Here is a 27,343-nt window from a genome sequence, read left to right on the forward strand (position 1 = left end):
CGTGGAGAAAACCCGGAAAACTTTATGTGGCCAGCCCGTCCGAGCGAGGCGCGAACCTACAACCGAACTCCCAGTGTTCAGGATACAGAGATCGCTTGGCCACTGGTGGGCCTCGGAAAAAGTTAAAAAAATAAAAAAGACAAAGTCACTAAGGACTCAGTTCGAATTCAGTCTGATTCTAATAGTTAATTTATCATAAGTCATTTAAATAGAAGTATCGTCCTTTAATTTGCATACACGCTGACCGATCGCAATGCGGTTCAGGTCTATTCGTAATCATATAATTGTGTCCGATCAAAACATTTATTGATGCATCGCATTAACAAATTCAAACAGATTCATAGAAATAAGAATCTAATAAATATAGATAAACCTTACTAAAATAAGGAATAAATTAACACAAAAGAGAACCCAATCGAATCATCTTAATGTACCGGTACAGTATATACAAAATACAATACTTCCATGCCACTACCTAAGTGGATGATTAACTTTCAATAAAACGATTCCTAATAGAAATGGATATATTAATTATTTCCAATTTAAATTTTAATAAATTCATTAGTTGATAATATTTATTATTATTTAATAAATTAAAACGTCACGGAAAATAAAAATTTATTTAAAAAAATTAATTTTTATATATAAGAGGGCGCTTCGTATGTGCCACGTTATGATACAGTTGTGAAAATTGATAGATGATGGTAAGTTATAAATATATAATTATGAAAAATAAATTAAATGATTGAATCTGTATTAAAGAATAATAAAAATTTACAATTGGCAATCGAACATAAACTCAAAGTAGCTAGCTTCGATTTTCTGGTAGAAGTCACTTTCAGTTAATTGGTCTATATAAGTTATATGTGCAAATTAATTAAAAGTAACGTACACCGTAAAAGTTCAATAAAGTTAATACATTTAAATAAACATTATTTTTAATAAAATTTGCGAAATTAAAAATTTTAAGTTGTAAAATAACAATAACAGTACTAAAAGTTTTCTTGAATGTGTTTTTTCCCCTTCAAATATATTTTGAAAAGTACACGTGTGAGTACTTTTCAAAAGTATTTTGAAAAGTACTCACACAGTCACTAGATCACTTACATTTCTTCATAATTAGGAATTCGGTTACATTGTTGTGAACTAAATTATCATGATGGAAATTGACATGTCAAAAATACATTTTGGCAAAATATTTCTAATTATTTTAATGATTTATTAATTCTTAAAAATTTGGAGATGCATTGATTGTATTGTTAAAATATCACTTGACAGTTTGAAGACATAACATATCTTCTCACTCAAACAAATTTAATTTAATTTACTATCATGTGAACAAGATAAGATATTGATATAAAAATTTAGAATGTTTTTAATTAATTAAAGTTTAAAAATTTGTTTGTGAATTAATTTCTAATTTGAAACAGACTTAAATCCTTTAAAACTTTAACTGGAATATTTTAAAACCTATCATGTTTTAGAACTTCTAATGCCAATACTTGAATCTGTTTCAGTGCTGTTTTTATGTATGGAGTTAATTCCTTTCTATAAGTAATTTCTTCTAATTTCTGAGATTTATTTTTGTGATTTGCATTAGGAAGATATTACTGCATCAGATTCTGCCATCCCTTTCATTTATATTCTTCCTAAATTTGTAGAACAAAATCTGGAAATTTATAAATTATTTTTCTTTTTAATAATAATGTTTAGCACATTGCATAAACTGTTTTTTTTTTACCACTTGTTGCAACAGCTGGATGATAACCAAGGTAGTAAAGATATCAGCTTGCCACTCTGGAAGATGAGACTGAAACTGGGTGGACCCAATATTTTAACATAGTCTGTCTTGGATATGTCTGCTTAACACTCTAATGCCAATATTTGCACCTGGCCTCCTCATTATGGACCTGGTTAGACCCACCCCTTGAACACAGATAAAGGTCCCTCGTAATAGTTCATAGGGCAGAAAGAGAGAAATAGGAAAGGAAAGAAAGCTTGTTGCAATAAATATTATTTTGTTTGTAGAAAGTAATAAACATACAATCAGATTCAAAAATATTCTGGGACTGTTATTATTTTGAACATTTACATTTTCTTGTAGAAAATGATGATTTTTATTATAGCTTATATTATAAATAATTATATTATATTTAATTATTTTATATTTAATATGTTAGTTACAAAATATTAGCTTTCATCGTATAAAAGAGAATAGACTTTTCTTCTTTCCACTCCTGAGAGGGGTTTTTTTATACCCACCAGAATGGGGAGACTGGGTAGTAGGGTCATATCCAGAATGGACCACCCATGAAAAAATTCCTGTAGTTATTTGACTGTCTAAACTTGATTCTAGATAGCTCTGTGGACATATAATCAAATTTACACAGCTGAATAACTTCAAGTTAGATGAGCAGGGCAATCAAGGAGTCAGCCAGATTGCTAGACTGGCTGACTCTTGACTACCTTGCCTCATCTGACTATCCAGAGAAATAGAACTTTAACTACTTTTCAAATATTCATTTATCTATATATATAATTGAGACGAGTTGATAATAATAATAATAATCAGCACAGAGCCAAAACGGTTAGGAGTTGAAAGTTGAAATTTGGTACACAGTTAGGGTACGTCATGAGGACACACACTAAAAAGGGATTTTTCAAAATTCCTCCCCACGGGGAAGAGGGACAGGATTAAGTCTTAACACTTGCATCAACAATGGAAGTGTTAAGAGAAAGCGATGTTCATGATGCAGATGCAGTGTTTTTTATTTTTTGCAGGAAATTAAACATATTTTTAGATCCATCTAAAAATTCTCTAATTAGTCTGGAAACACAGGAACCCAATTCTTGCATTCTGTGAAAACGGGTAAGGTAATAATCTTAATCTTCGGTATTGTTACTTTTGCCTGAGCAACGCCGGGCCCACCCGCTAGTTTATTATAATCTTTATAATAATAATAATAACCTTATGCTGAATATTGCTGGTTAAAAAACTAATCATTACAAAATGTATAAAAACATAATTAGTTTTTTCATTTTAAATTCAGTAATAAATATTATTTCAAGAAAAGATGAATTTATTAGAATTTTTGAAAAATTGGAAAGTAAATTTAGAGTTTATTAATAACATTTTACATTAAAAAGATTTAATGTTAAAGTAGTAATAAAAATTTTCATTAAATATGGATTTAACACTACTAGTACGGTTTGAAATTATATAATTTGTGCTGCACACAGTTTTTTTTGTATAGTATAATAACTAATACATTGAATTTAATTGAATAATAAAACTAAGAAATGACACTTTAGGGATGCTGCTGAGCAATGCCATAATACTTATTAGGCTTTGCATACTTTTAGTAATATACATAATGCAACATTGATAAAGAAATAAGGATGCCACGAGAAAAAATAGCAAAGTTTGCATACTACTGTTAGAAAGTAGTTGAATAACACAGCATTATGTGAATATCTTTCAAATAAAATGGATTTCATTTGATAATTTGGAACTGGAAAACATAATTCTTGATCCTAGATCAACTCATCCCATATTGATTGTTTTAGAGAGACTATTAAAAGTTAAGAAATATATTTTGTAGATATGTTTAAGATCACTCAGATTTGATCTGGTATCTTAACTATTGACTTCTAGATATTGAATGATGTCAACTGTGTCTATAACTTGCAGCATTTATAGCATACATTTCAAGGTCATTTATAGCTTGGATGAACTCTTTGTGCATGATGTGTATTATATTAGCACTCTTTCAAAGAGGAGTTTATCTTAATTCCATTTGTAAATATTATGATTACATGAACAGGCAAGACTTCTATTTTATGATCAATCTAGATTCAGCCTTGCGAGTAATTCTCAGTTTTCTTTGATATAGAAAGAATTGGCAATAAATAACTTTTCATAATATTAGAGAATGAGATTTGTGGAAGGGATGATTTAATGGTTTGGAGGGAATATATGCAATTTGTATTGATTTATAAATTCATAAAAATTAGATCCCTTTTCCAATGCAGTATTTGTGAGATGTTGAAATCATATGTTTTTAAGAGGTTTTCAATTATAATTTTATTTCATAGATAATAATGTGTGAACAGGACATACAGTAGAAGAATATCTTGAAAGTGAAAACATTTGGAGAATGGAGTGGTCATTCAACCAGATTCTAATCCAATAGAACATTTGAGATGTTCTAGGAAGATATGACTTGAATAACAGTCTCTAGCACTAAACACTATATGAAAAAAGCTATATTGCTATCAAATTGAAATCTTTGGGGTAATATAGCACTAATCCTCAGAATCACATTTCTGAGGTAATTTGTTTTGAATGTTCGAAAAACTCTTTAAAATTGTTTGAATAGTATGTGTTAATATTTTTGCTCTCCTAACTTTGCCTGTAGACATGGTTGTCATCTCATGCTCAAAACAAAAGATTATGATTATCTGATAAAAAAAATCCCACAAAAAAAGATTTTGCAGAACAAGATAATGTGGAATAACAGTGTGTGTCTGCAAGAATTTTTGCAATTCTCACAGCATTGCTTATTGAAAATCAAAGAATATCATCTAGAAAATACTTTTATTTCCACTTAATATTTTTGTTTACATTACTTTTCTCAGTGTTATTCATCAATATTTTCCATATCAACAACAGTGTCATCTGTCTTGATCTAGTAATAGAAACCTTGGTATGCTTTGGGAACCCATCTCTTCAGAGATGTAATATCATTCACTTAATTTTTTGCAATCAGCAATGTCTCAGTGTACTTTTTCTCCAATGGATATGGATGTGTGCTGATACTAGGGCACATTAATCATAATTAAATAACTCAAAATGCCACAAACTGAGGGTTAGCACTATATGTCCTGAGGGCTATAATTTGTATTTATCAGTCAATGTAATTTGGAAAACATCTACTTTAATTCTCAACACGATTACAGTGCTGTTCAGTTTATAAATTTATAATGAGTGATTGTATATCTTAAGTCTTTTTATGTGGTTTAAGAATGAATCATGTTTGTTTAGCAGTAACCAGTCATAAATTTTTAAATAAATCAATACATTATGCAGATGAAGCATTATAAATTTTAACGTTTTAGACAAATAGTCTCTATTTATAATGTACTTTTGATACGGGGGAGTTTCAAAAGACCAAGTTAAATCATTTACTGTATCAAAAGTTGACTGTATATATTAAACAATTTTGTAGGTTCTTGCTATTTTTATTATATCAAGAATGTGTTTCATTTTGCATAAATGTTTTTGAATCAGCAGCAGATTCATGAGAGCTACATGGGCTTAAGCCCACTCATTGACACAAAAAATGTATTTGTACACATTTCAAAACATGGTGGAAAATATGGTTTATCAGACCATCTGCGATACAAGTCTTGCATGTCAATAAAATGTAATTATTCAAATACTAGCAGGTATATCTGGACAAAAAGTAAGAATAACAAATATTAAAATGAAAACCATATTAAGAATTTGGTTAGCTTACTATTGTCATGTTTGGATGGTATGGAATGGCACAATTTTATTGGTCAGATAGACAGGTATTGATGTTTTTCAACAGAAAATAATGATTGACTTCCATCTGCACATAAAGATAATTCAAGATATCCAAATTTTTTCTAATGTTAACTTTAATGTATCATTCACAGACAAATGTGAAATGGAAATTGGTCAAACAGTCAAATTTCACAAAGAATGGACCAAGTATTTAAAGTTCACATCCTCAAACTCCAAAAACATTTTGTGCTTTCTGGTTATGTAAGCATGGAGTTGAACTTAATTTGACCAAAAGTAATGTTTGGCCTCCTTCCAAACGAGAGAATGGTCTTGGAAAAGTTTAATTGCATTTGCTCGAACTGTCTTCAAATGTGTAAAGAACAAACTAACAAACTTTCTTCTTTATATATTAGATTTCTTTATATATTAGATTTTAAATTTTTGTACTAGTGTGAGGGCTTGGACTTGACAAAAAATTTTATTTAAAAATTTTTGAAAAGAAGAAAAATCAAAAAGGATATGATTATATCCTTTTTCAGGGACTATCTTCCTTGTCCAGCGGTGATGCATCTTCTGGATGTGTCACCGCCGGGAACTAACGAAAAAAATCACTATTGGACACAGACTTTAAAATTTCCAAAAAAGGGAATGAACAGCAAGGGGGAGGACCCCCAAAATAAAAGAATGGGTCCGATGACGATCGAGAGTTTATCCGTAACAGAGACTTGGTTGATTAGTGTTTGCTCCCGTCTTGGATTATTCCACTGCCCTATCAAACATTATTGCCACCGATTGCCGCCTAGGTCAACCTTCCTACCTGCCCTCCGAAGAACTATCGAAATGTCTATATTCCAGACAAATTATCTAGTCTCCCTTTGGATTCTTCTGGATCTATCACCGAACAATGTTTTATTATTATTTATTTATTTAAACTTTTCAGTCTTTAATGTAATATGATACTTTTTAATATAAATGAAAAAAGAATTGAGCAATTGAAAATTTTTGAGTTGTTATCCATTTTTATTAAGTTTATTATTACATTTAAACTTCTCTTTTGAATTTATTTATTTTATTAAATTTTTCCATAGGTTTCGCTTATTCAGACTGTAGATACAGCTCATGAAGATATGATTGTGAGTATATTATGTTTTATTATAAAATAAAGATCTTTAAGTTTAAATGATTATGAATTCTAGTTATTGTACAAAATAAAACATTAAAGGTATTCCTTGGTTTGCTTAAATATGGGATTTGATTAACAAACAAAATTAATTGCAACAATCCTTTTTATATATGCAGCAGAAGTTTTAATTAACACAGCTTTAATGGCTGCCTTTATACTTAACATAGATATGGTTTTATCAGCAAATAAGGTGGTGTTGATTTGCTATTTTTTTGTGGAGGGTGATTTCTGATATGTAGTTTATAATAATTGTGAAATTTAATACGTTACTACTAATGTGATATTCTATTCTTGATTTAGAAGCTTATTTTAAAACTTTACTTTGCATTTCGTTTGTGTAAAATCAAATCGAATTGTTGGCAGATAAAATGCATATTATGTATACTTTTTAAGTTTTGTAAAGGATATAATGCTATACAAACAGTAAAAAATGCTCATAGTGTGTATGGGGAAGGTGTTTCTAAACATCAGATGTGTCAAATATGGTTTTGAAAGTTTTGTTTGGGAAATTTTAAACTGAAGGATACAAAATGTACAGGAATCTAAAAACTGTTGATGAGAAATTTGAAGAAGAAATTATTAAAAATCAACAAATAACAACTCATGAACTTCAAAAAATCTTAGTGTATCATCGTGTATAATTTTGACTGACAGCTCTAAGGTTTCATTTTATTTTCAAATTATTTTCATTTTTATCATAGAAAACTTTTATCAATGACAAAATTAAGATAAAAATATTTGTTATTAACCAAAAATTTGTTCAAGCAAGTGGTGATTGTTCAGTTCTGTACTGAAGTAGGACTGTATTTGATTAATGTGAATTTGGTATATTTGGCAGCGTTGTGGCAATTAGTCACATTAATCAAGATATACTTATATACAAAAAGTTAATTTACTTTGTAATTCACAATAAGATTTTATCATAATCTCTAACTTTTCTGATAAATATAACCATTGAAATTTTTTTATTTTATTTGTAATATAGATTAAATAAAATCAATGTTGGCTAGCTGATTGAGTAGTTAGTGGTAGCCCCTGCTCTAGTGATCCGGGATCAAATCTGGATGGGTCAAAAACCCCCAGGAATTTTTTGGGGATGGTCCATTTGGATATGTTGGACCTGCCTTGTCCCTCACCATTCTGGTTGCCCCATTGTGGGCCTGGCCAAACCCAAAATGAGCTTGTTAAAAAAATTCTTTTAATCCCACTTGGCAGAGAGTTAAAAAAATATATATATTATATAAAATTAATGCAAGAATAAAGAAATATATTGAAAATATAATATAACTTTGAAAAGACAGATGTGGATTGTATGACTGTTCAAGTACTTTTAAACAAGTGGAACAACAGCACTATTTAGAATTTTTTTTAAATCTTATACAGCACCCTTTTTTAAACAGATTTTATCAAGTCAATTGCTCAATTTTTAATTTCAATTTGTAATTAATAATCACCAATGTAAGTAAAAAAAAGATTTAAAAAAAGATTATCTGTATTATTATATGTGATGTAATTTATATCTATTATTTCTTTTGTAAAGAATAAAGACTGAAGAAGAGTCATTAAGACTCTAAATACATTTCCTCCATTAATAATATCCTATGTCAATAAGTGTTCCTTGGGTGATAAGTTTAGTCAAAAAAAAGCTTTTAAAAGCTAAAAACTTTAGGTTTTTTAAAAATATCCACAAAAACCAGTAACGGAACGATTAATTAAAACTATTTAGAATGAATACAAAATTTCTAAATGAATACAAAATTTTGACTATTTAAAACACATTCTAGACATATAATTCAAATACACCCTTTGTCAGAAAAGTTCCAGGACAAAGCTAGTAAAAAGTAGAAAATTGCAGTTACCAAGTAATGATCCTAGCTCCTGACAAAGTAGTTCTCTCAGCTATCTATACACAATTGCCAATGTTTCTGGAGGTCTTGGAAGCAAGCAGAGAAAGCTTGAAGTGAAGATGCTTCTTAGCTCATTTGTCTCAGTCTGTTGGATGTCTGCGATATTTGATGAAACATCCCTTTCAGTTACAATCCTTTGTCAGAAAAGTGTGATTTTTTTTTCTTGTTTCCATGAGTGAAAAAGCAACTGAAAGGGATGGGACATTTTGTCAAAATATCGCAGACATCCAACAAACTGTGACAAATGAGCTAAGAAATGAGCTCAAGCTTTCTCTGCTTGCTTCCAAGACCTCCAGAAACATTGGCAATTGTGTATAGCTGAGGGAACTACTTTGACAGGAGCTAGGATCATTACTTGCAATTGCAGTTTTCTATTTTTTTACAAGCTCTGTCCTGGAACTTTTCTGACCAAGGGTGTAAAATACAAATTAAATATTTTAGGATTTAAAATTTTTAAAACAAAAATTAAAAGTAAACATGAACATAATAGAGTAGATGAAGTAGATGACTGTCTCTCAAGTTGTAGAAAGTTTTCCATGCATCAGATGGGATTCTGTCTTTTCTGCATTGATACACTTACCCTTCCTGGATGATATGCGTATTTCCAGAGTCTCTACTGCCTTTAACTCTGCTAAACAATATTTGTCAGATAATTTTCACCTCATGTAACTTGACATAAATATCCAATTTTAACACATATTTTGTAGCCAATGTAGTGTTTCATTTAGTAGTGAATATAGTCAAAGGATCAGCCAAAGTTAAAATGTGCTCACTAACGACACCAAACTTAGATTAAGAATAAACTATACTGTCTTTTGACATTTGTTTACTTGAAAAGTTTTTAACACATATTTTTGACATTTTAAAATATCGTCTTCAGGCAGATGGTATGTAACATTTGAATTACAATTTTTAAAAAGTATGTTAAGTTATAAGGTACCAGAAAGGTTGATCCTTTTTGATTTTATACTTTTGTTTTCTGACAGCCTTTCTTAACCTATTTTATGTTGGAACTTTTTCTCCATTACTTGTCTGACAAAAATTCAACATGGTGAATGTTAAGCCTAATGAAAATTACACGTTTTTGAAAAATAGTCGTATTGTCCGAAATTATATTTTTATTTTGCACAAACAAAATAGATATATTAATAAATGTAAAAACACTTCCAAAATATAACTTTTTTTTAGTTTTAATATAAAAATTATAATGACTAGCAACATCTAGTTTCAAAAATGTTTTGACGTTGAAATGAGATATCTCGGGATCACGGATCAAGGTCATTAGGTTGTGACCCGAGATATGTCAGGAATACCAGGGAGTAGGTTAATGATTGTGATAAAGAGCCAATTTATTCAAGGTCACATCTAAATAAGTCATTTTTAACCTGTACCCAGGCCCGGATCCAATAAGTGTGGGGCCCAATTGGATTTTTTTTGCGGGGCCCTCTATATATTAAATATTTAAATAAAATGCAAACTATATATATATAAAATGTCATGGATCATAAGATAGGTAAACTTCTACAATTAAAATACATTAAAAAATAAAAATGCACAAAATACAAAAACAATAACATTTTATTGAATATAAATTTACATCGTTGAATATGATTATATGAATTTACATATTTCTAAGTTTTTGTTCTGTAAATTCTTCTAAAATAGTTTGAAAATCCAATTTCCTTGCTTCTTCACTTTCAATCGACATAATTGCTAAACTATTTAATCTATCCTGAGTCATTGTCGATCTCAGATAGTTTTTAATTAGTTTTAGCCTGGAAAATGATCTCTGTCCAGAAGCAATGCTCACTGGAATTGTTAAATATATTCAGAGAGCAATAAACAAGTTTGGAAATGCAGTTGCTCTGTCATTTTCCGATAAAAATTTGAACATTTTAAATGGATTTTCGAAAAATTCTGATGGAAGGATAGATTTTAAAGCTTCCATTTCTTCAACTAATATTTTTTAATCTATATCAGCTTCCTTCACTATTGGTGCATCATTTTCTGTGAACCTAGAATCTGTTGGAGAAATTTCTAATTTAGCTGCATGTTTTTGAAGTACTTCTTTTTCCATATTTTGAAATTTTCCCAGAAACCCAAATAAGTCATTATGATTTTTCAATTGTTCAAAATGATCTTTTAGTGATTCTGTAGCTTTATCTAAAACAAAATTAAAAAAAGATATCTTGTATGCGTTTATCGGATCTACAATAGGTTCATCATCGCCTTCAGAATTGAAATGTTTCTTTCTTTTCCGAAGCCTTTTATTTCAAATTCTGTAGATATTTTCAAATCTTCTGCAAGAGTTTTTGCTTGAACTAAAACTTGTTCAAATCCAGTATTTCTGTAGTCGCTTAACCATTTTAAAAGTTTTTCAAATGAAGAAAGTGCAATGGATACATCTACAGATTTACTTTGAAGTTCCTTGCTTACATAATTGACTTGGAACAGTAAATCGTACCAAAAAACCAGTGATACTAAAAATTTATAGTCTTTCGTTGCATTTCCAAGAGATTCTGCCTCGCTTTTAATTTGTGGATCTTTGGTAATTTCTGATATTTCGAAAAGAGCATCCATAAAATTCACCTATTTGGTATCTCACTGCTTTTACGCTTTGAATCCGACATTCCCACCTGGTATCGCAAAGAGGCTTCACAGTAAGTTCTTTTATATATTTGAGAAGTATTAACCATCTTTTTGAAGATGCCGAAAACAAAACATATAGGCGTTGGAGAATACCAAAGAAGGTTAAAGCTTCTGGACAAATTTTTGCTACATCTCCCAATACTAGATTATAATTGTGACAAACGCAAGGAGTAAAAAATGCCCTTGGATTTTCTTTTAAGAGTCTAGCTTGAACACCGGAAACTTTACCCTTCGTATTCGAACCATTGTCATATCCTTGCCCTCTTATGTTGTTGATGTCAAGCCCTAAACTTTGAATTTCTTTCTTTAACACAAAAAATAGATTTTCTCCTGTGCTGCTCTCTACATGTATAAATTTGATAAATTGTTCATATATAGCGATATTCGAGCCTGGTAATGTTCCATCCGAAACATATCTGATGCTAAGAGACATTTGTTCTTGATGACTGACATCTGGAGTACAATCCAGAATCACAGCAAAATATTTTCCATATTTTATTCTATCAATAATTTTATTTTTTAATTTGTTGCCTATTAAGTTTATTATTTCATTGTGTACTGTTTTGCTTAAATAACTTTGATGTATTTGTTTTGTGACGATTCTTTGTATATGATCCTGCATTACTGGGTCAAATTTTCCAAGTAATTCAAGTATTCCTAGAAAAATTCCATTTTGTGCATCACCTAGGTTTTCGATGGATCCTCTAAACATGATATTTCGTTCAGCTAAAAACTGAACTACAGAAAATAAACTTTCAAATATATTATACAAACGAACTTTTTCTTGGTTCAACAACTTCTGTTGAACATTATTTATTGTTTGCTCAGCAGAAAGTCTTTTTTTGAAGCTCTGTACATTTTAACATAGCTACCAAATGATTTTTTGATTTTTTCATGTGTGGCTAATCTATTATATATATTTGGCCAGTTATTAAATCCTACAGTGGCTAGTGCAATTGAGGCACCCATACTGAATAGCCGACAATAAAAACAAAATATTCTGTCTTCTGATTCAGAGTATATTATCCAAGGACGGCTTATTATTTCACCATTCGTAAGCTTTCTTTTCAGATGCACTTTTGAAAAGTGTGTTCCATCCTCTTGCTGCGGAAACTCATTTAAGATAATTTTTGTAGGACCTTTTTTAACTAAATAATCTCTTATTTGTTGAGTAATAATCCCGGGCCAAGAAGCGGGATCATCAGTTATATTCAGTTTTTCCATTTTCATTCCAATATTTGCTTCTTCCGGTTCCGGTCTGTGTAATTGTGTTTCTTGTTTATTTTTTACCTGTTATTCTTTATTTTTATCATCATTTTCTTCTTCACCTATTGTCATCATTGTCTATTTTTTAAAATTTGTTCAAAGCACCTCTGAGTTTTTCACTTTCGATTTTCCTTTTTGCACTTAATTTCCTTTTTAGACTACCACTTTTATATTTTCTTTCCACATCTTTTTCTCGTTTTAGTGGATTCGACATCTAATGAAAAAATTAAATGCATTTTTAATCACAAAATATACTTACATTTTTAATTTTAAATATAATTTCTTGTTAATAAATATTATGTAATACAATTAGTACTTACTTTTTTTAACAATAACAATTAGTAATTGTAGTCACAAAATACGACAATAATAATTAAAACGATTAGAAGAATAGACAACTGCAAATGCAATAAACAATTGACATTTGATAGTAGCTACATCTACTTAATAGCGAGCGCAGCACAGCAATGACTAATGCCAAAAAACGAATTGAGTGCGCTGAGTAAGACGCATATAGAATAGAATATTTGAGAGAGAAGATAGTACTATCTGATTAATTAAACGTTAGTCAAAAACGACACTTACGGGTATCTGTTTTCTATATTATAATGTATATATATTATAATAAACACAATAATAAATCTAATCCATCAATGCGAACTTAAAATAAATATATTTTTGATTATTTGAATAATTTATAATTTATCCTTTATCGTCAAAAGCAATTTTTGCTTTAAATTTCGAAAAATAACTTTGTTAATTTTGGTGGTGATGCGGGTGATTGGGCCCAATTGCTCCAATCGCCTTAAATCCGGGCCTGCCCATACTCTATAAATCTTCTGGATGCATAATTTATCCAAGTGGTCCTTATCATTTCTCAACAATCTGAAAATCATACGGTTTCTTCTACATGCATTCCTGGCACCTGTAGTCCCAGCCAATTAATATAAAGACTAAATTTTTGTTATAACAAACTATCTTTTGGTCTCTGTCCTCTTGGGTTGCTGATGAACATTTTTTCTTTTGTAGTAATGTTTGTAGACAATAAAGACCTTGAATTAAGCTATCTGGATAATAATGTTGCCCCACCATACTCCTATGGTATATGTTTTAAAAGTTTGTTTTTTTGCTAATTTGGGCATTAGCAAAAAGGAAAGAAGGAAGACCAAATGAAAATGGCTGAAAATGTTTGTAATGTATGGTATTAAAACCTAATTTTTGTGCTGGAACTGTAGAAAAGGTGTGGTTGTACTCTGAAATTACTGTGAAAAATTATATTTAGGTAACGTTTATCTTAAGTACAGAATATTTCTTGCAACGTGTATCATTTGAAAGTTCTCATATTATTCTCAAAATTCCTGATTTGACTTTGCTCTATGGTTGAATGCTCTTCCTGTCAATACCTCTTCCACTTTTAATCCAAACTTGGAACCAACCAGTTCTATCAGGTTCTGGGTGGAGTTAAACAACAACACTGAGCAATTCTGCTCCATTTCTGACTAGTACAGTCTGAATCTCTTGCTAAATTCATATGCCTGAATTTATTTTAATGTTATTTTTGTCTACAAGTACGTAATTTCTATTATCAGGACTAATTAGACTGGTTTTAAGGATTCTGCAACACAGTTTCACAGATCAGAAATTTATTTTATTTGATATACCTGGACACACACATTTAACTATTGCATTTCAGACTCTCTCGTCCCTCCTCAGCAGGTATTTTTCCAACTGACAAGCAATTTTAAACAACAACAATAGTAAAACTGTAAAACTTGCTTGTCGGTTGGAAAAATACCTGCTGAGGGGGACGAGAAAGTCCGAAATGCAATAGTTAAATGTATGTGTGCAGGTATATCAAATAAAATAAATTTCTGATCTGTGAAACTGTGTTGCAGAATCCTTAAAACCTGTCTAATAAGTCCTGATAATAGAAACTACGTACTTCTAGACGAAAATAACATTATAATGAATCTCTTGCTGTTAAACCATTATGAAAACTGGTGTTTGGCAAAGGCAAGCTGTTGCCTCTTTCCGCATTTATAATGATAATTGATTTTTAAGAAATGTGTGACAACTATATATATAAGCTTTCATTCAGAATTTAAATTTTCTCAGTAATACAAACAAATAATTTTAATTTATTTCTAACATTATTAAAATTAATTTTCTTCAGCATGATGCCGAGATGGATTATTACGGAACTCGTGTGGCCACTTGCTCTTCTGATCGATCTGTCAAGATATTTGATGTCCGAAATGGCACTCAAAAGTTGATTGCTGATCTAAGAGAGTGAGGTTCATTTCTGAAGTAATGTGAAACAATTGAAATTTTGGGTTAAGTATTATTTATTTTGTAGACATGAAGGACCTGTTTGGCAGGTGGCATGGGCACATCCCATGTTTGGAAACATATTGGCATCATGTTCATATGATAGAAAAGTAATTCTTTGGAAAGAAACTGATGGAATTTGGAAGAAAATATATGAATATGGAAATCATGATTCTTCAGGTATGTTTGTTTTATAAATTATTCCTGTTAAAGAATAGTCTATATCAGTGTTTCTCAAACTTTTTGGTCCGCGACCCCCTTTTGCACTTAAAAATTTCAAAGGACCCCCGAAGAATGAGTATGTGTAGAAAAACATCCCGGAGGGAGGGGGGTTAATTTAAATTCAGGACAAGTTAATTTTTGTTTAATTAATCTATTTCATGTTGAAATTTCTCTTCGTTGCGTGTCGCTTTGCGTTGAATTTTTGTCAATGTTAAGACTAACGAAATTTTTTAAAAATTATTTCTTTATTTTTCACAAACAAAATAAATATATTAAAAAATATAAAAACAAAAAACATTATATTTCGGAAGTTTATCTAGTCTCAAAATGTTCCGATTCAGCACAACACAGTCCTCGGAAAAACAAGCATAACTTACCATTCACGATGGGAAAATAGTCTCGTTCAAATACTGGCGCGTCCTTAAGTACCCTCTCATGGTCGCGCCAGGCTGCCAGCTAAAAACGCATATCAACTAAAATAATATCGGAGTATCCCAAGACATAGCCAAATATTGCAGTCACGGCACTAGCGGAAATTCAAATTTGCCGACTGAAACGCTTTCGGTTGATCGGTTTTCGGATAATCGACACTCTACCTAAGTCGACTTGCCTACAGACGCAACGCTGCTAGCGAACATTGTTCCAAATGACAACGCTGTTCTATCATAGTTTAGGCGGAGAGTGGAACTCGGGGGATTCCCCAATAGCGCACAAATTTATGAATATTATATTTAGGCTCGTATTTAAATATTTATATTGTTTTTATTTATATGTGCAATTTATTTAAGTAAAAATTATTTTATATATTTTTTATTTCTATTATTTCTAAACATATATAGTAAATTTATAAAATGTTTGAAAAAAAATTGATTTGGCATCAATTTTTCAGCGACCCCCCCAAATATTTTTCAACGACCCCCTTAGGGGTTGCGACCCCCACTTTGAGAATCACTGGTCTATATGATGATTAAATTCTAGAACTTAAAATCTGCTTTTATGTTAAATATAGGCACCTAGTTCAGAGTCTAGTTCATTTTTTGTTGTAATGAAACTTAGAATTTCAGTTCTTCCAATGTTATTCTAAATGTTTAATAAATTTTTACCAATAGTTAATTCAATCTGTTGGGCACCACACGAATTTGGTCTGATGCTAACCTGCGGCAGTTCTGATGGTGCAGTTTCAGTCATTTCAAGCTCTGGGGATGGAAATTGGGAAACAAAAGAAAATCAACAATGCTCACACTGTAAGCAAATCGTTATACAATTATTAAACATCTCAAAAACATTCTAAATTATGTATTTTTGAACAGATTGGTTGCAATGCAGTAAGTTGGGCACCCGCAGTTTCGCCCGGTTCTGCATTAGAACAGTCAAACGCCCCTCGTCCAGCACCTGTCAAACGATTTGTGACTGGAGGCTGTGACAATTTAGTCAAAATTTGGAAATATGTGTAAGTTGCATAATTTTAATTAGCAACTTTAAAATCGAAATGACAAAAGATTGAATGATTTATTATATTTTAGGGATGATGATGATAAGTGGATTGAAGAACAGAAATTGGAAGCTCATTCTGATTGGATAAGGAATGTAGCTTGGGCACCATCTATTGGATTACAAAGAAGTATGATTGCAAGTTGTTCACAGGTATTTTAAAATTGATTTATATTATGAGTATCACAGAAATGAACTTCAAAAATAAAATTAGAATTTGATAATTAACCAATTTAAAGTTTATTAACCATAATTAAAATAAATTCAAAAATTGAGTGTGTGGAGAAGTTTGTAGGGCAGAGACAATAATAGTATTAATTCAGACAGCTCCAGGATGTGTTGATGGTATTTGTATGAATTCTCGATGTTTTTAAAAAGGAAATCCCTTAACGCACAGAAACATGGGGGTAATTTTATAGAGGGATATAACGATTCGTAATCCATAACAGTCATGTACTCATCATCCTTGAGAGCAATGTCTTTGAGCTTCTCTATCAATTGTAGCGAGTTGTTGATAGTGAAAGGGTGACTTTGTTCTTTAGAACGAATAAATCTTACTAATTGCTTTTCGATGCGAAACGTCGGAGAATTACATTTTTCTATAACCGGTCGTATTTGGCAACCCGGTTTATGAGTTTTCCCAAAAGCTCTTTGCTCCTGGCCCTTCACCGAATCCAGAGAATCTTATTCCTGATATTGAATTCATCATCAAAGGCATGAATAGTACCGAACAGGACTACATCCGGTGGAAAACACGTTTCCGTGTAGCTCATGAAAGAAGGGTTAATTTTAATACTAGGCAATTCTTGGCAACCATAAGCAAAGCACGCCAATGGCTGCAAAGTAATAATGTGGTACTCATGAAAGCAGATAAATCGAAGGGAATAGTACTTACCAAACGGGATACGTATAACAAGAAAATACTAGAATACATCGAGAACACTGATTGCCAGCTAGCACCCTGCAACTACTTGGAGTCATCACAATGGAGAGTCAAAAGATTTACAGCAACCCCATTAGCACGCCTTTTGCATATGCAGAAAGCTACAGTCCTTGCTCCAAAGGCACCAAGAATATTTACTTTTGGGAAAACTCATAAACCGGGTTGCCAAATACGACTGGTTATAGAAAAATGTAATTCTCCGACGTTTCGCATCGAAAAGCAATTAGTAAGATTTATTCGTTCTAAAGAACAAAGTCACCCTTTCACTATCAACAACTCGCTACAATTGATAGAGAAGCTCAAAGACATTGCTCTCAAGGATGATGAGTACATGACTGTTATGGATTACGAATCGTTATACCCCTCTATAAAATTACTCCCATGTTTCTGTGCGTTAAGGGATTTCCTTTTTAAAAACATCAAGAATTCATACAAATACCATCAAGACATCCTGGAGCTGTCTGATTTAATATGTTATACATCCTTCTTTCAATTTGAAGGGAGAGTTTTCCGACAATAATAGACTGACACTTAATACACCAAGCACTAACATTTGATTAGCAGTAAAGATTCACAATAATTACATGCTTAACAAAGCAAGAGCTGTAAGCTTCTTGTTTGACATTTTGTAGTTGTGCAGTGCAATGAAAAATTGAAATTAGAGGTTAGCAAAAGTATAATATGATGATAAAAATGGATGTACAGTACTCTACACATCTATGCATCCAAACAAGTAAAAACACAATAAAGTGGCTGGCAGGCTTTATAAGCAACAAAGAAAAAGGAAATACCTAAAATTATTGATTTTTCATAGACTTAATAGTCTTTCTTTTTAGTTTTGATCATTAAAGTATGGTAAAGTCAATATGTATTGTCCAAAAGAGAGTTAAAATTCTACTGGGTAGTGCTGCAAAAGTATATATTCCATTAAATCATTAGTGTCAAACATGTATCTTGTCATAAGTTTTGTTTGCAAATTTTTTATTTGCTTCGTTATTTTTCAAGTAAAAACCAATTAAATACTATTTATTTATTATCTGGGCAATAAGGCATACTTTTCCTTTAACAGTAGAGTTGTGCCAGTCAGCTAACATCTTTTCATGGGAAATTTTTGAATTGAAATAATGTGACTTCTGGTTTGTCTCAGACATTTGTATATAATTAATCAGGACCTCCTGTCCCTAAGGTTTCCGTATCTGGTCTCATCTTTCAACTATCTAACTCCATTTTCGAGATTAAGGAAAGACAGAGATGGCTGGGAATATATATATAGGTCTCAATTTTTCAAATTGCAGTCCAATTAGTTTTACAGAACTAGTTCTAGTGTTGATTATTGTATAAAGTAGAGAGTCGTTTATCCGAACACTGGTTATCCGAAACGTCAGTTATCCGAACGCTTTCCAGTCGGACCGTATCATTCCGAATTGAACTTTTTTGATACTAGATTTACTTCTAAAGTATAATTCTTATGTTTTTATATTTTTTAATATATTTATTTTGTTTGTACAAAATAAAGAAATAGTTTTTAACGATACAATAGCCTCGATTATTATTATAAAAATTTTTGTTAGGCCTAAAATCGACGAAAATTCAACACAGTGTCACGCAACAGAGAAAAATTTCAACATCGGACAGGTTAATATATTTTATCGTACGTAATCGGTTATCCGAACAACCCCAGTCCCCAATTGATTCGGATAAACGACTCTCTACTGTATTTTGAATATTCTGAATAAACGATGGATAGTGCCATTTATATGGTCTGTTTAAGGTACCAGCATAAGTAGTGCAATTGCCTATCAAATGAATCTGACATGTCTGCTTTAAATGGAATATATCGTGAATTGTGCTGCATATTAAGACAAAATTTCTCATTAATTTGCAATTCTGATTAAATCGAAGCCCTCTGGAAGCAAAAATTGGTACAAATGGAGCAAGATGAATAAACTATTTTTTAAGAATTTAAGATGGCAAAAAAGATTCAAATGATTATTGTCATGCATTATGATGTGTAACGAATAGACAAAGATAAAAATGTTGTTCTTGCATTGTTTCCCCAATGAAAACAAGAAATGCTTGAATTATGTAAACCTTGTATCAATATGATTTTTTGATAATTTTTATAATGTTTCCTTTATTTATATGATATGTTTAGTATTGTACCATGTGATGATCTTAAATTGTTCCAAAGACTTGCAAAACACTTTTGATATCAGTATGCCTTAATCCATTTCTAAATACAGGCAACTTGGTATAACATGGGAAGTTACCATAGATTCCTATATGTTGTGTCATGTGAAATTGTTACACCTCTATACACTGTAATTTTTAAGCCAGCTTAGCCAATTAAGTCAGCTTAAGGTATGCAATGTGAACGAAACTCACTTAATGTTGTTTGTTTCCTTCTAGTTGTTTTGTGGTTAAACTGGTTTAACCACAAACAACTAACTCAACTTATATCACTTTCAAACAAGCTTAAGTTGCTTCAAGCTATCCTCGAGGTCTGCCGCAAGTTAAAAAAAAATATGGGAGCAGCTTTTCAAATTTGTGATAATTTTTCTTTATTGATTCTGCTTTAATTTAAATATTTTGAACAATAAAAGCATCAATTTCAGAGCATTCATTGTTTTCATAGTTGAAGTAACAAAATTAATGTCATGTTGCCAACAACAATAATAATAGATATTTAATCCAATATTTAAACTTTTTGTTTTTTTTTGAAAATGGTATAAGTCCATTTGTAGCTAAACAAATCATTTATTTTTTTTAATAAATTCAGGTAAGGTTTTTTAAAACTATAAACATGTTGTTTCAAACATTAACAATTTTATTAACTAAAAAATATTGGCAAATGCAAACCCTTGTAAGTGATATTACACATTGAGATATTTAAGTCCATTTATATCAGTGATATATCACTTTCAAAAACAACAGCTCATTTATTTTTATCTGAAATAACTATTCAAAATTGATATTTTAATCTGAAATTGTGCAAAAGAAATTTGTTTGCATTGGTTTATCAAAAATAAATAATGTGTATACATTACGTTACATTTTAAATAAAATTAATCACTAGAGGATGATGACTTAGTTACTTAACTATTAAACTGGCCTAAAAATAGTGTGACAATGTTATTAGGGACTTATTATAGAGGCTAAAAACAAAAGTTTGCATAGGTGCACCAGTCTTACCTTGCTCCAGTATTGAAAAAAATACAGTCAAACCTGTTTTTATGCAGTGGATAGGGAGCGCATAAAAAGAAATCGCATGAAACTTCAAGAGTGGCTATAAAAAATGGTTTTTGCAACACAATTAAAAAAATTTTTTTTATGCAGTGAATAGAGACCGCATAAAAAAGTCTCACATAGAAAATAACTCTTTTTTAAAATCGTAGTCTTAGTTTCTAAGGAAATTACCTTCCTCTTCGCTTTGTTTTTGCCCTTATTCATTTTCAGGGATTATGTCTAAACATAAAATAAAAATCCTAAAATTTTATATCTAAATAGAAAAAATAATAGTACATTTACCTTCAATTTACGCTTTGAAATGAATCTTATCTTAATGGTCCAGGAATGTGAAAGCACTTTCAAGGTTTAATTAACGTAATTAAAACAGACGTAGAATTTATTGACAATGGATGTCAGCACTTGACTGCATCATCTTGTCTATCATCTGTTTTACATATTTTTATCCAGGTGGTGTTTTCTTGACTTAATTTATTTTTTATTTCATTTTTTGCATATTCATGCAATATTATTACTATAATAAGTTCATTTATGCTATAATAAGTCAACGTGAGACATGAGACTAGTCGCCAACTATACCGCACAAATAAAAACCGCATAAAAACAGGTTTGACTGTATTTCCAAAATTTGGTAGCAACCTCTAAATTTCATCTAAAGTTTGAAACATTCAATTTTCTTTTCATCGAAATGTAAGGTAATACAGTACTAAGCATTTAAAATTTACGGTTGATAATTTTCTTGCTAGTGTCACAAGATACACATAATATTCCTCTATGTGAGTATTGTTAATTTTTATTGGCATGTATTTGCTTCCTAAAGTCTGTATATCTCTTGTGATCACTAACAACCTGCAGAATTGGTTTTGATGTTCTCATGATTGCCACAGTCCCCCTTCTCAGAATCATTGTTGGAAGATTAGGAAGGAAACAAATGTCATATTACTTCTCTTTTCAAGGAAGTCTTGAAAAGAGCAGAAAGGAAACAAATATGATGCTCTCTTATTCTAGCTTGTTGCTTTTTCTAGAGCCTTATTGATGACTCCTGTCATTAGAGAGGTTGCGGCCAATGTTTTCGACGCGAAAACGTGAATGTTGGACATTGACGTTCAGCACCACTTTCCTGTAAGCCTAGAAGTTTGAAGCCTGGACTCCACATTACCGGAATCTGCAACGTAATCGTAAAACTGAAAGCCAAACTGACAAAATTTTCAGTTTTGGAACGTTCAGTTGGACAGAAACAAGACTAAAAGCAGAGTTAAAAATTATTTAACTTTTTTGTTTTTGTTTTGCGCTTCTGTCGTGCTGCAACCAAAATAAAAACGCAAGGATTTGGTGTGTAGTCATGTGTATTAGTCACATGTAGTTTGATTGTTGTAATGACGGAAAGTGTAGCGAAAAGGACGAGGAAACAAATAAATTTAAAATTATTCATCAAAGAAGTTAGAAAATACAGATGTCTGTTTGACAAAAAATGTAAATACAGTCAAACCTGTTTTTATGCAGGGGATAGGGACCGCATTAAAAAAAACGCATAAAAAAAATCTCACGAAACTTTACGAATGGCTGTAAATAATAGTTTTCGCAACACAATTAAAAAATATTTTTTTATGCGGTCAACAGGGACCGCATAAAAAAAGTCTCACATAGAAAATAACTCAAAACCGTACGAAATAGAATTTATTGACACCAGATGTCAGCACTTGACTGCATCGTCTGGTCTATCGTCTGTTTTACATATTTTTGTCCAGGTGGTGTTTTGTTGACTTAAAAAGTAAATTATTTCATTTTTTGCATATTCATGCAATAATATTACTATAATAAGTGCATTTATGCTATAATAAGTTTATTTAGCTATAATAAGTCAACGTAAGACACGACGAATCGCACGAGACTAGTCGCCAACTATACCGCACAAATTAAAAATTCGCATTAAAAAAATCGCACATAAAAAGAGCGCATAAAAACAGGTTTGACTGTAATTCAAAAATTATTAACAATGAAATTGTTAATAAATACAGAGAAAACATGGCAAAATCTGTAGCGTCGTCCATGTTTGACTCTCTACAACAATTACAGAACTGATCAACAGATGGTGCAGCGCATTTCCACGTAACATTCATTTCGATGCTAGTAGCATTGAGGTAAAACGAAACAGAACTGAAATGAAAACGCTGTATGTTTCAGTTCTGTTTCTGAGTTTCTGTTTTCAGGTAATGTGAAGTCCAGGCTTGACAATGTCATTTGGAAGGTCGAGCATGATTCCACTGATGTTCTAAACACCATTGTCAAACTTCTAGTCTTACAGGATGGCGGCGCCGAATGCCTGATGTTCACATTTTTGTTCACGTTCACATTTTGATGTTTGCGTTCTTGTCGACGTTCGCAAAAATGTGAACGTCGACATTCAGAAAAAGAGAGAAGTTGCGGCTGACATTTTCAGCCGCAACCTCTCTTTTTCTCCTTGATTTCATCTTCAGTTTTGATTGTGCATAATACTTCTGCCTGTGCTATATCAAAATCTCATTGAGGCTGTTTCTGGAAGCAGTTTCTTCTTCAGTGTTTTGGATCTTTGACATTTTTCATTTTACTTCAGCTTTTGACAGTTACAGAAGTTTTTTTCCCCAAGAGATGCAATTTTGTGTTTCTGAAGACAATTAGGGAATCCATGGTTTATCCCAAATCCTGATGAGTTTTGATGTCTAGTTGCACTTTCCCAGTTTTCTTTTTGGTCAGGTGCAAAGAAAAAATAAGCCACCACTTCTTGCTTTAAAGATTGCTTATTTCCAAGTATTTCAGGTTATTGTTGTTCAATTAGCCATTCTTAATTTTCCATACACTAAGTCCAATTGTAGCTATTTATTCATAAAATAAAACCTGAGACCATTTGCACTTCAACATTATTTTTACACCACAAACTTACATGTGTTAGATTACAATTCAGTGCACTCCCAGTTACAAGGACATAAGAAAAGTGTTCCAACAACTTGGAGACCCTTGAACCTCTGGTGTCTGACCTCACTGTGTCAAGTACCTGAATTTATAAGTCTAGATTGTTCCAGAAGATGCTCTAGATTGTTCCAGAAGAGCTGATATGGACTATTATAGAATACAAAGTAACATTATGCTCCTGCAGCTGTAATTATGTAGGATTTCTATTTCAATGAGTTGTCCTATGCTTACAAGGAAAGGGTCAGACGTTTGAATCAAAGATCCAAAAACTCAGTGAGCATATAGCCCTAACCACAAACAGCTCCTTATCCAAATTTTACAACCCACTTCTCAAACGTTTTTTGGACAAGGAGCTGTTCGTGGTTAGGGCTACATGCTCACTGAGTTTCATTTGAATCAGAGAGACTAACATCTGACCCTCTGCTTGTTAGTAACAAACTATCATGATCTGACAAATATTATTCAAAACCAAATTTTACCAAAATTATTATTTAAAATGGAACATATTCAAATTGCACCTCTCACAACTTCTGTATTGCTTCAGAAAAATATTGTTTGAGGGTATCTCGTACCCATTCCCGGACAGCCCAGTGTAAAGCTTCACTATCTGGTACACCCAGTAAACCCCCAGTGATTGCAGCCAATCTAATCTGTCGGTTGGTGTGTGCCCATCATCTAGTTGAACACGTATGTAGGTGAAGAAATACGGTCATCAGGCGCTGCCACTAATTGTCTATGACTATTCATGAAATTCTTGCACTCCTTTCATAAGAACTATGCAGTTTGCTCTCCATAGCTTGTCAGAATGAACTGTACAATTAAATGACAGTCCAAAGCCCTTGTCACAAATGGCATCATCTCACGGCTACACGACCTTTAAGGTTAACACTACGATTACGTGAAATGAGACTGATTCCAGCTATTGGGTCAAAATTGTAACCAGTCTAAATCATTTCTTTATGACCCTTGCATGATATCTTTTCATTTTTTTTCAAGACAACCTAAAATTTGCATCTTTTGATTGTAGAGCAGTAAATGTAAAACACCATGCATGAAGGAAACTTTATTGGATATAATTTAGAACTGGAATTTAATTCATAAAAAATTAATAACCAGTTAGATAAAAATCAAAATGACTTTTTAATAATATCTGAAAAGTTATATTTAATGATGTCAAACAAGCACAATTCAGAAGTACAGAACTTAAAAAAATATTGGAAGATCCCTGTGTTAAAATAGTTGATGAGTATACAACAGGGATTCACAAAACGGGAAGATGTAATTTTTGAATTTTCAAAAACAGTAGCTTTTGTGGAGAAAATCTTGCTAAGAGATTTTCTGCTATTCTTTACTTCTTAACATGTTAAAGGTGTTAGAACTTCAATAACAAGGATTGCACTGTTGTATTGTCCACACGTTTTAAAATATTTTAAATTCAAAACTTATTCAACTTTCATTTTAACATTGTTATTTTTATAAACCTAACTTTTCTGCAAGCAAACAGCAATAACTTACAAATGTGTTTATTGCTGCAAATTCAGAAAAATGTAAAGTACATTTGCAATTATTTTTTTCCTCTAAAAACAGTAAAACTGATTTGTGAGGGTGTGATTTAAATGCAATCCAGTAATAGTCAATTTTAAGAATTTTTTTTATAATTTTGACAGCTGGACAAATAAACAATTTGTGTGGACCTGAATCCACATTTAACACGTACTACCATTTGCATCAAATTGCCATTTAAAATTTTTGCAAATCATTTTAAAATGATTATATAAAAACCTGACACTTTTGCAAAATTCTCTTTGACAGAGCTGAACATTATCCTTACTTTTGCAAAGTTAAGAAAATTTACAAGTTAAATCAAACATGATTTTAGAAATTTTTTCCTCTACTTTTTAATAATTAAACAATAATAATGAAATGTATTTATAACACAAAATAGGAAGGAAATGAATGGGTTAAGATGGAACTTGACGCATCTAGGTCTCCAGAATACAAACAATTGCAAAACTTCATCCAGTCACTACCATAACTGATTCTTGCAACAGTTGTTAGTCTTTAAAGAATCAAGCTACAAACTAGAAAATACTAAATCTTTACCTTTAAATATAATGTGCACTTGCTCTTACAAAACACAGGGAACTTATGGTTAGAGAATTATAAATGTTTTAAAAAATGTGACAAACTTCAGTATTTGTGAATAAAACTGGACACAAAGTCCAATGAAAATCTGATGTTTTCCTGATTGTCTTTTTAGTGGGACCTTAATGACCTTTATATTATTTTTTGATTTAAATAGACATACCTGTATGAAGTTTGCAAGTCTCTTAAGGACAAATTCTTTTAGTTTGTTATGTTAGTTGATGAATAAAAATTTCTGGAAACTACTTTTGCTTTCTGCAAAAGCTGTATTTGGTAAGAATTTACAATATATTACACTTACTTTCATTGAAATGATGAAACTTGGGGTGATAAAATTAACTCGTTGCTCTGATGATATGCATTTGTTTTCTATTTTATTATAAGGCTAAAGTGTATTTACTCTGCATAAATAGTGTTAATGAGTTTTTACAGGCAATTGTTGCAGTAGCATATTTTATTTTTGATTATTTATTTAACTTATTTCAGGATAGGAGAGTTATGATTTGGACAAATAATGGAACAAACAATAACTGGACGAATATTACACTTCATACGTTTGATGACGTAGTCTGGCAGGTCAGCTGGTCCATAACGGGAAACATTTTGGCTGTCTCGGCAGGAGATAATAAGGTGAGAAAAATGTAACTAGTAATTTTCTGTTATAGCTGATGTTTTGCATTTAGTAATTAGATAATTGAGATAGCTAAACATCCTCCAAAAACAGTCATTTTAATGTAGCCATGACAACAAAGGAGTAATTCTGAAAAACACTTTTTATATTTCCCTTATGTTTATTCTTGCAGATAAGTCTCTGGAAAGAATCACTGGACGGGCAGTGGGTATGTATCAGCGATATTAACAAAGGCCAAGGAGAAATGACCACCAGTGCAACAGAAAGAACTCTATGAACAAATTCCTATTGTAATTTTATTTTTAAGAAGCTTTAATTAAATAAAGTTCATCTTACAATCTAAATTCTTGCAAAGGAATGTTTAATGAAAACAATGATACATGAGACCGGAGGCTCTTTTGACAAGAAAAATACGTGGCGGTTTTCGTCGTTAAAAAAATTATCTACACGCACAATGATGATCGTCACGGACACTGTACAGGATTCTCTCGGAACGTGTTACTAAGAGATTTCGTTGTATCTTGCCTGCATGGCCTTTTTGACGGCGTCTTTATAAGTGTCGCCAGCACTTGCTCCGTAAGTGGCTCCTTTCATGCCCAAACCGGCAGCTTGAACTCTTCTTTGTACCTGAAACAATTTAAAAGTTGTTAGGACAATATCATAATAGAATATTTTTTTATAACACTTATGGAAAGTTGCAATTATTCATCTTAGTGTGTTCCTTTAAGTGCAAATGAAATTGAAATTATTGAAAACAATCAACAACAAATACTTTTAAAATGGAGAAATTATTATTGAATATTTTAATTACTCACTTAAAAATAACTGAACACGGGCTGAACATTAATCCTAA

The 27,343-nt window shown here is 31.4% G+C and overlaps 2 protein-coding genes across 4 annotated transcripts in view; one reads left to right on the plus strand and one right to left on the minus strand.

The window, feature by feature from the left end:
• Nucleotides 1–642: 642 nt before the first annotated feature.
• Nucleotides 643–26,834, plus strand: Sec13 (secretory 13). Its single transcript, XM_067288182.1, is given in 10 exon segments — nucleotides 643–704; nucleotides 6,619–6,663; nucleotides 14,709–14,824; nucleotides 14,892–15,043; nucleotides 16,195–16,301; nucleotides 16,303–16,329; nucleotides 16,396–16,535; nucleotides 16,609–16,729; nucleotides 26,346–26,489; nucleotides 26,663–26,834. Coding segments are annotated over 10 exon segments (963 nt in total). The 5' UTR covers nucleotides 643–698; the 3' UTR covers nucleotides 26,768–26,834.
• The window catches only part of LOC136989868 (RNA-binding protein 5-like), a 66,706-nt gene continuing 66,147 nt past the window's right edge, over nucleotides 26,785–27,343 (minus strand). For all 3 annotated transcript variants that reach the window (XM_067288155.1, XM_067288156.1, XM_067288154.1), the window contains one exon: nucleotides 26,785–27,117. In XM_067288155.1, coding sequence (XP_067144256.1) covers nucleotides 26,992–27,117 — 126 coding nt within the window. In that variant the 3' untranslated portion in view covers nucleotides 26,785–26,991. The remainder of the gene's footprint in view (nucleotides 27,118–27,343) is intronic.

The sequence above is a fragment of the Centruroides vittatus genome, unplaced genomic scaffold (genome assembly GCF_030686945.1).
Source record: "Centruroides vittatus isolate TY-2023 unplaced genomic scaffold, ASM3068694v2 scaffold_769, whole genome shotgun sequence".
Lineage (NCBI taxonomy): Eukaryota > Metazoa > Arthropoda > Arachnida > Scorpiones > Buthidae > Centruroides > Centruroides vittatus.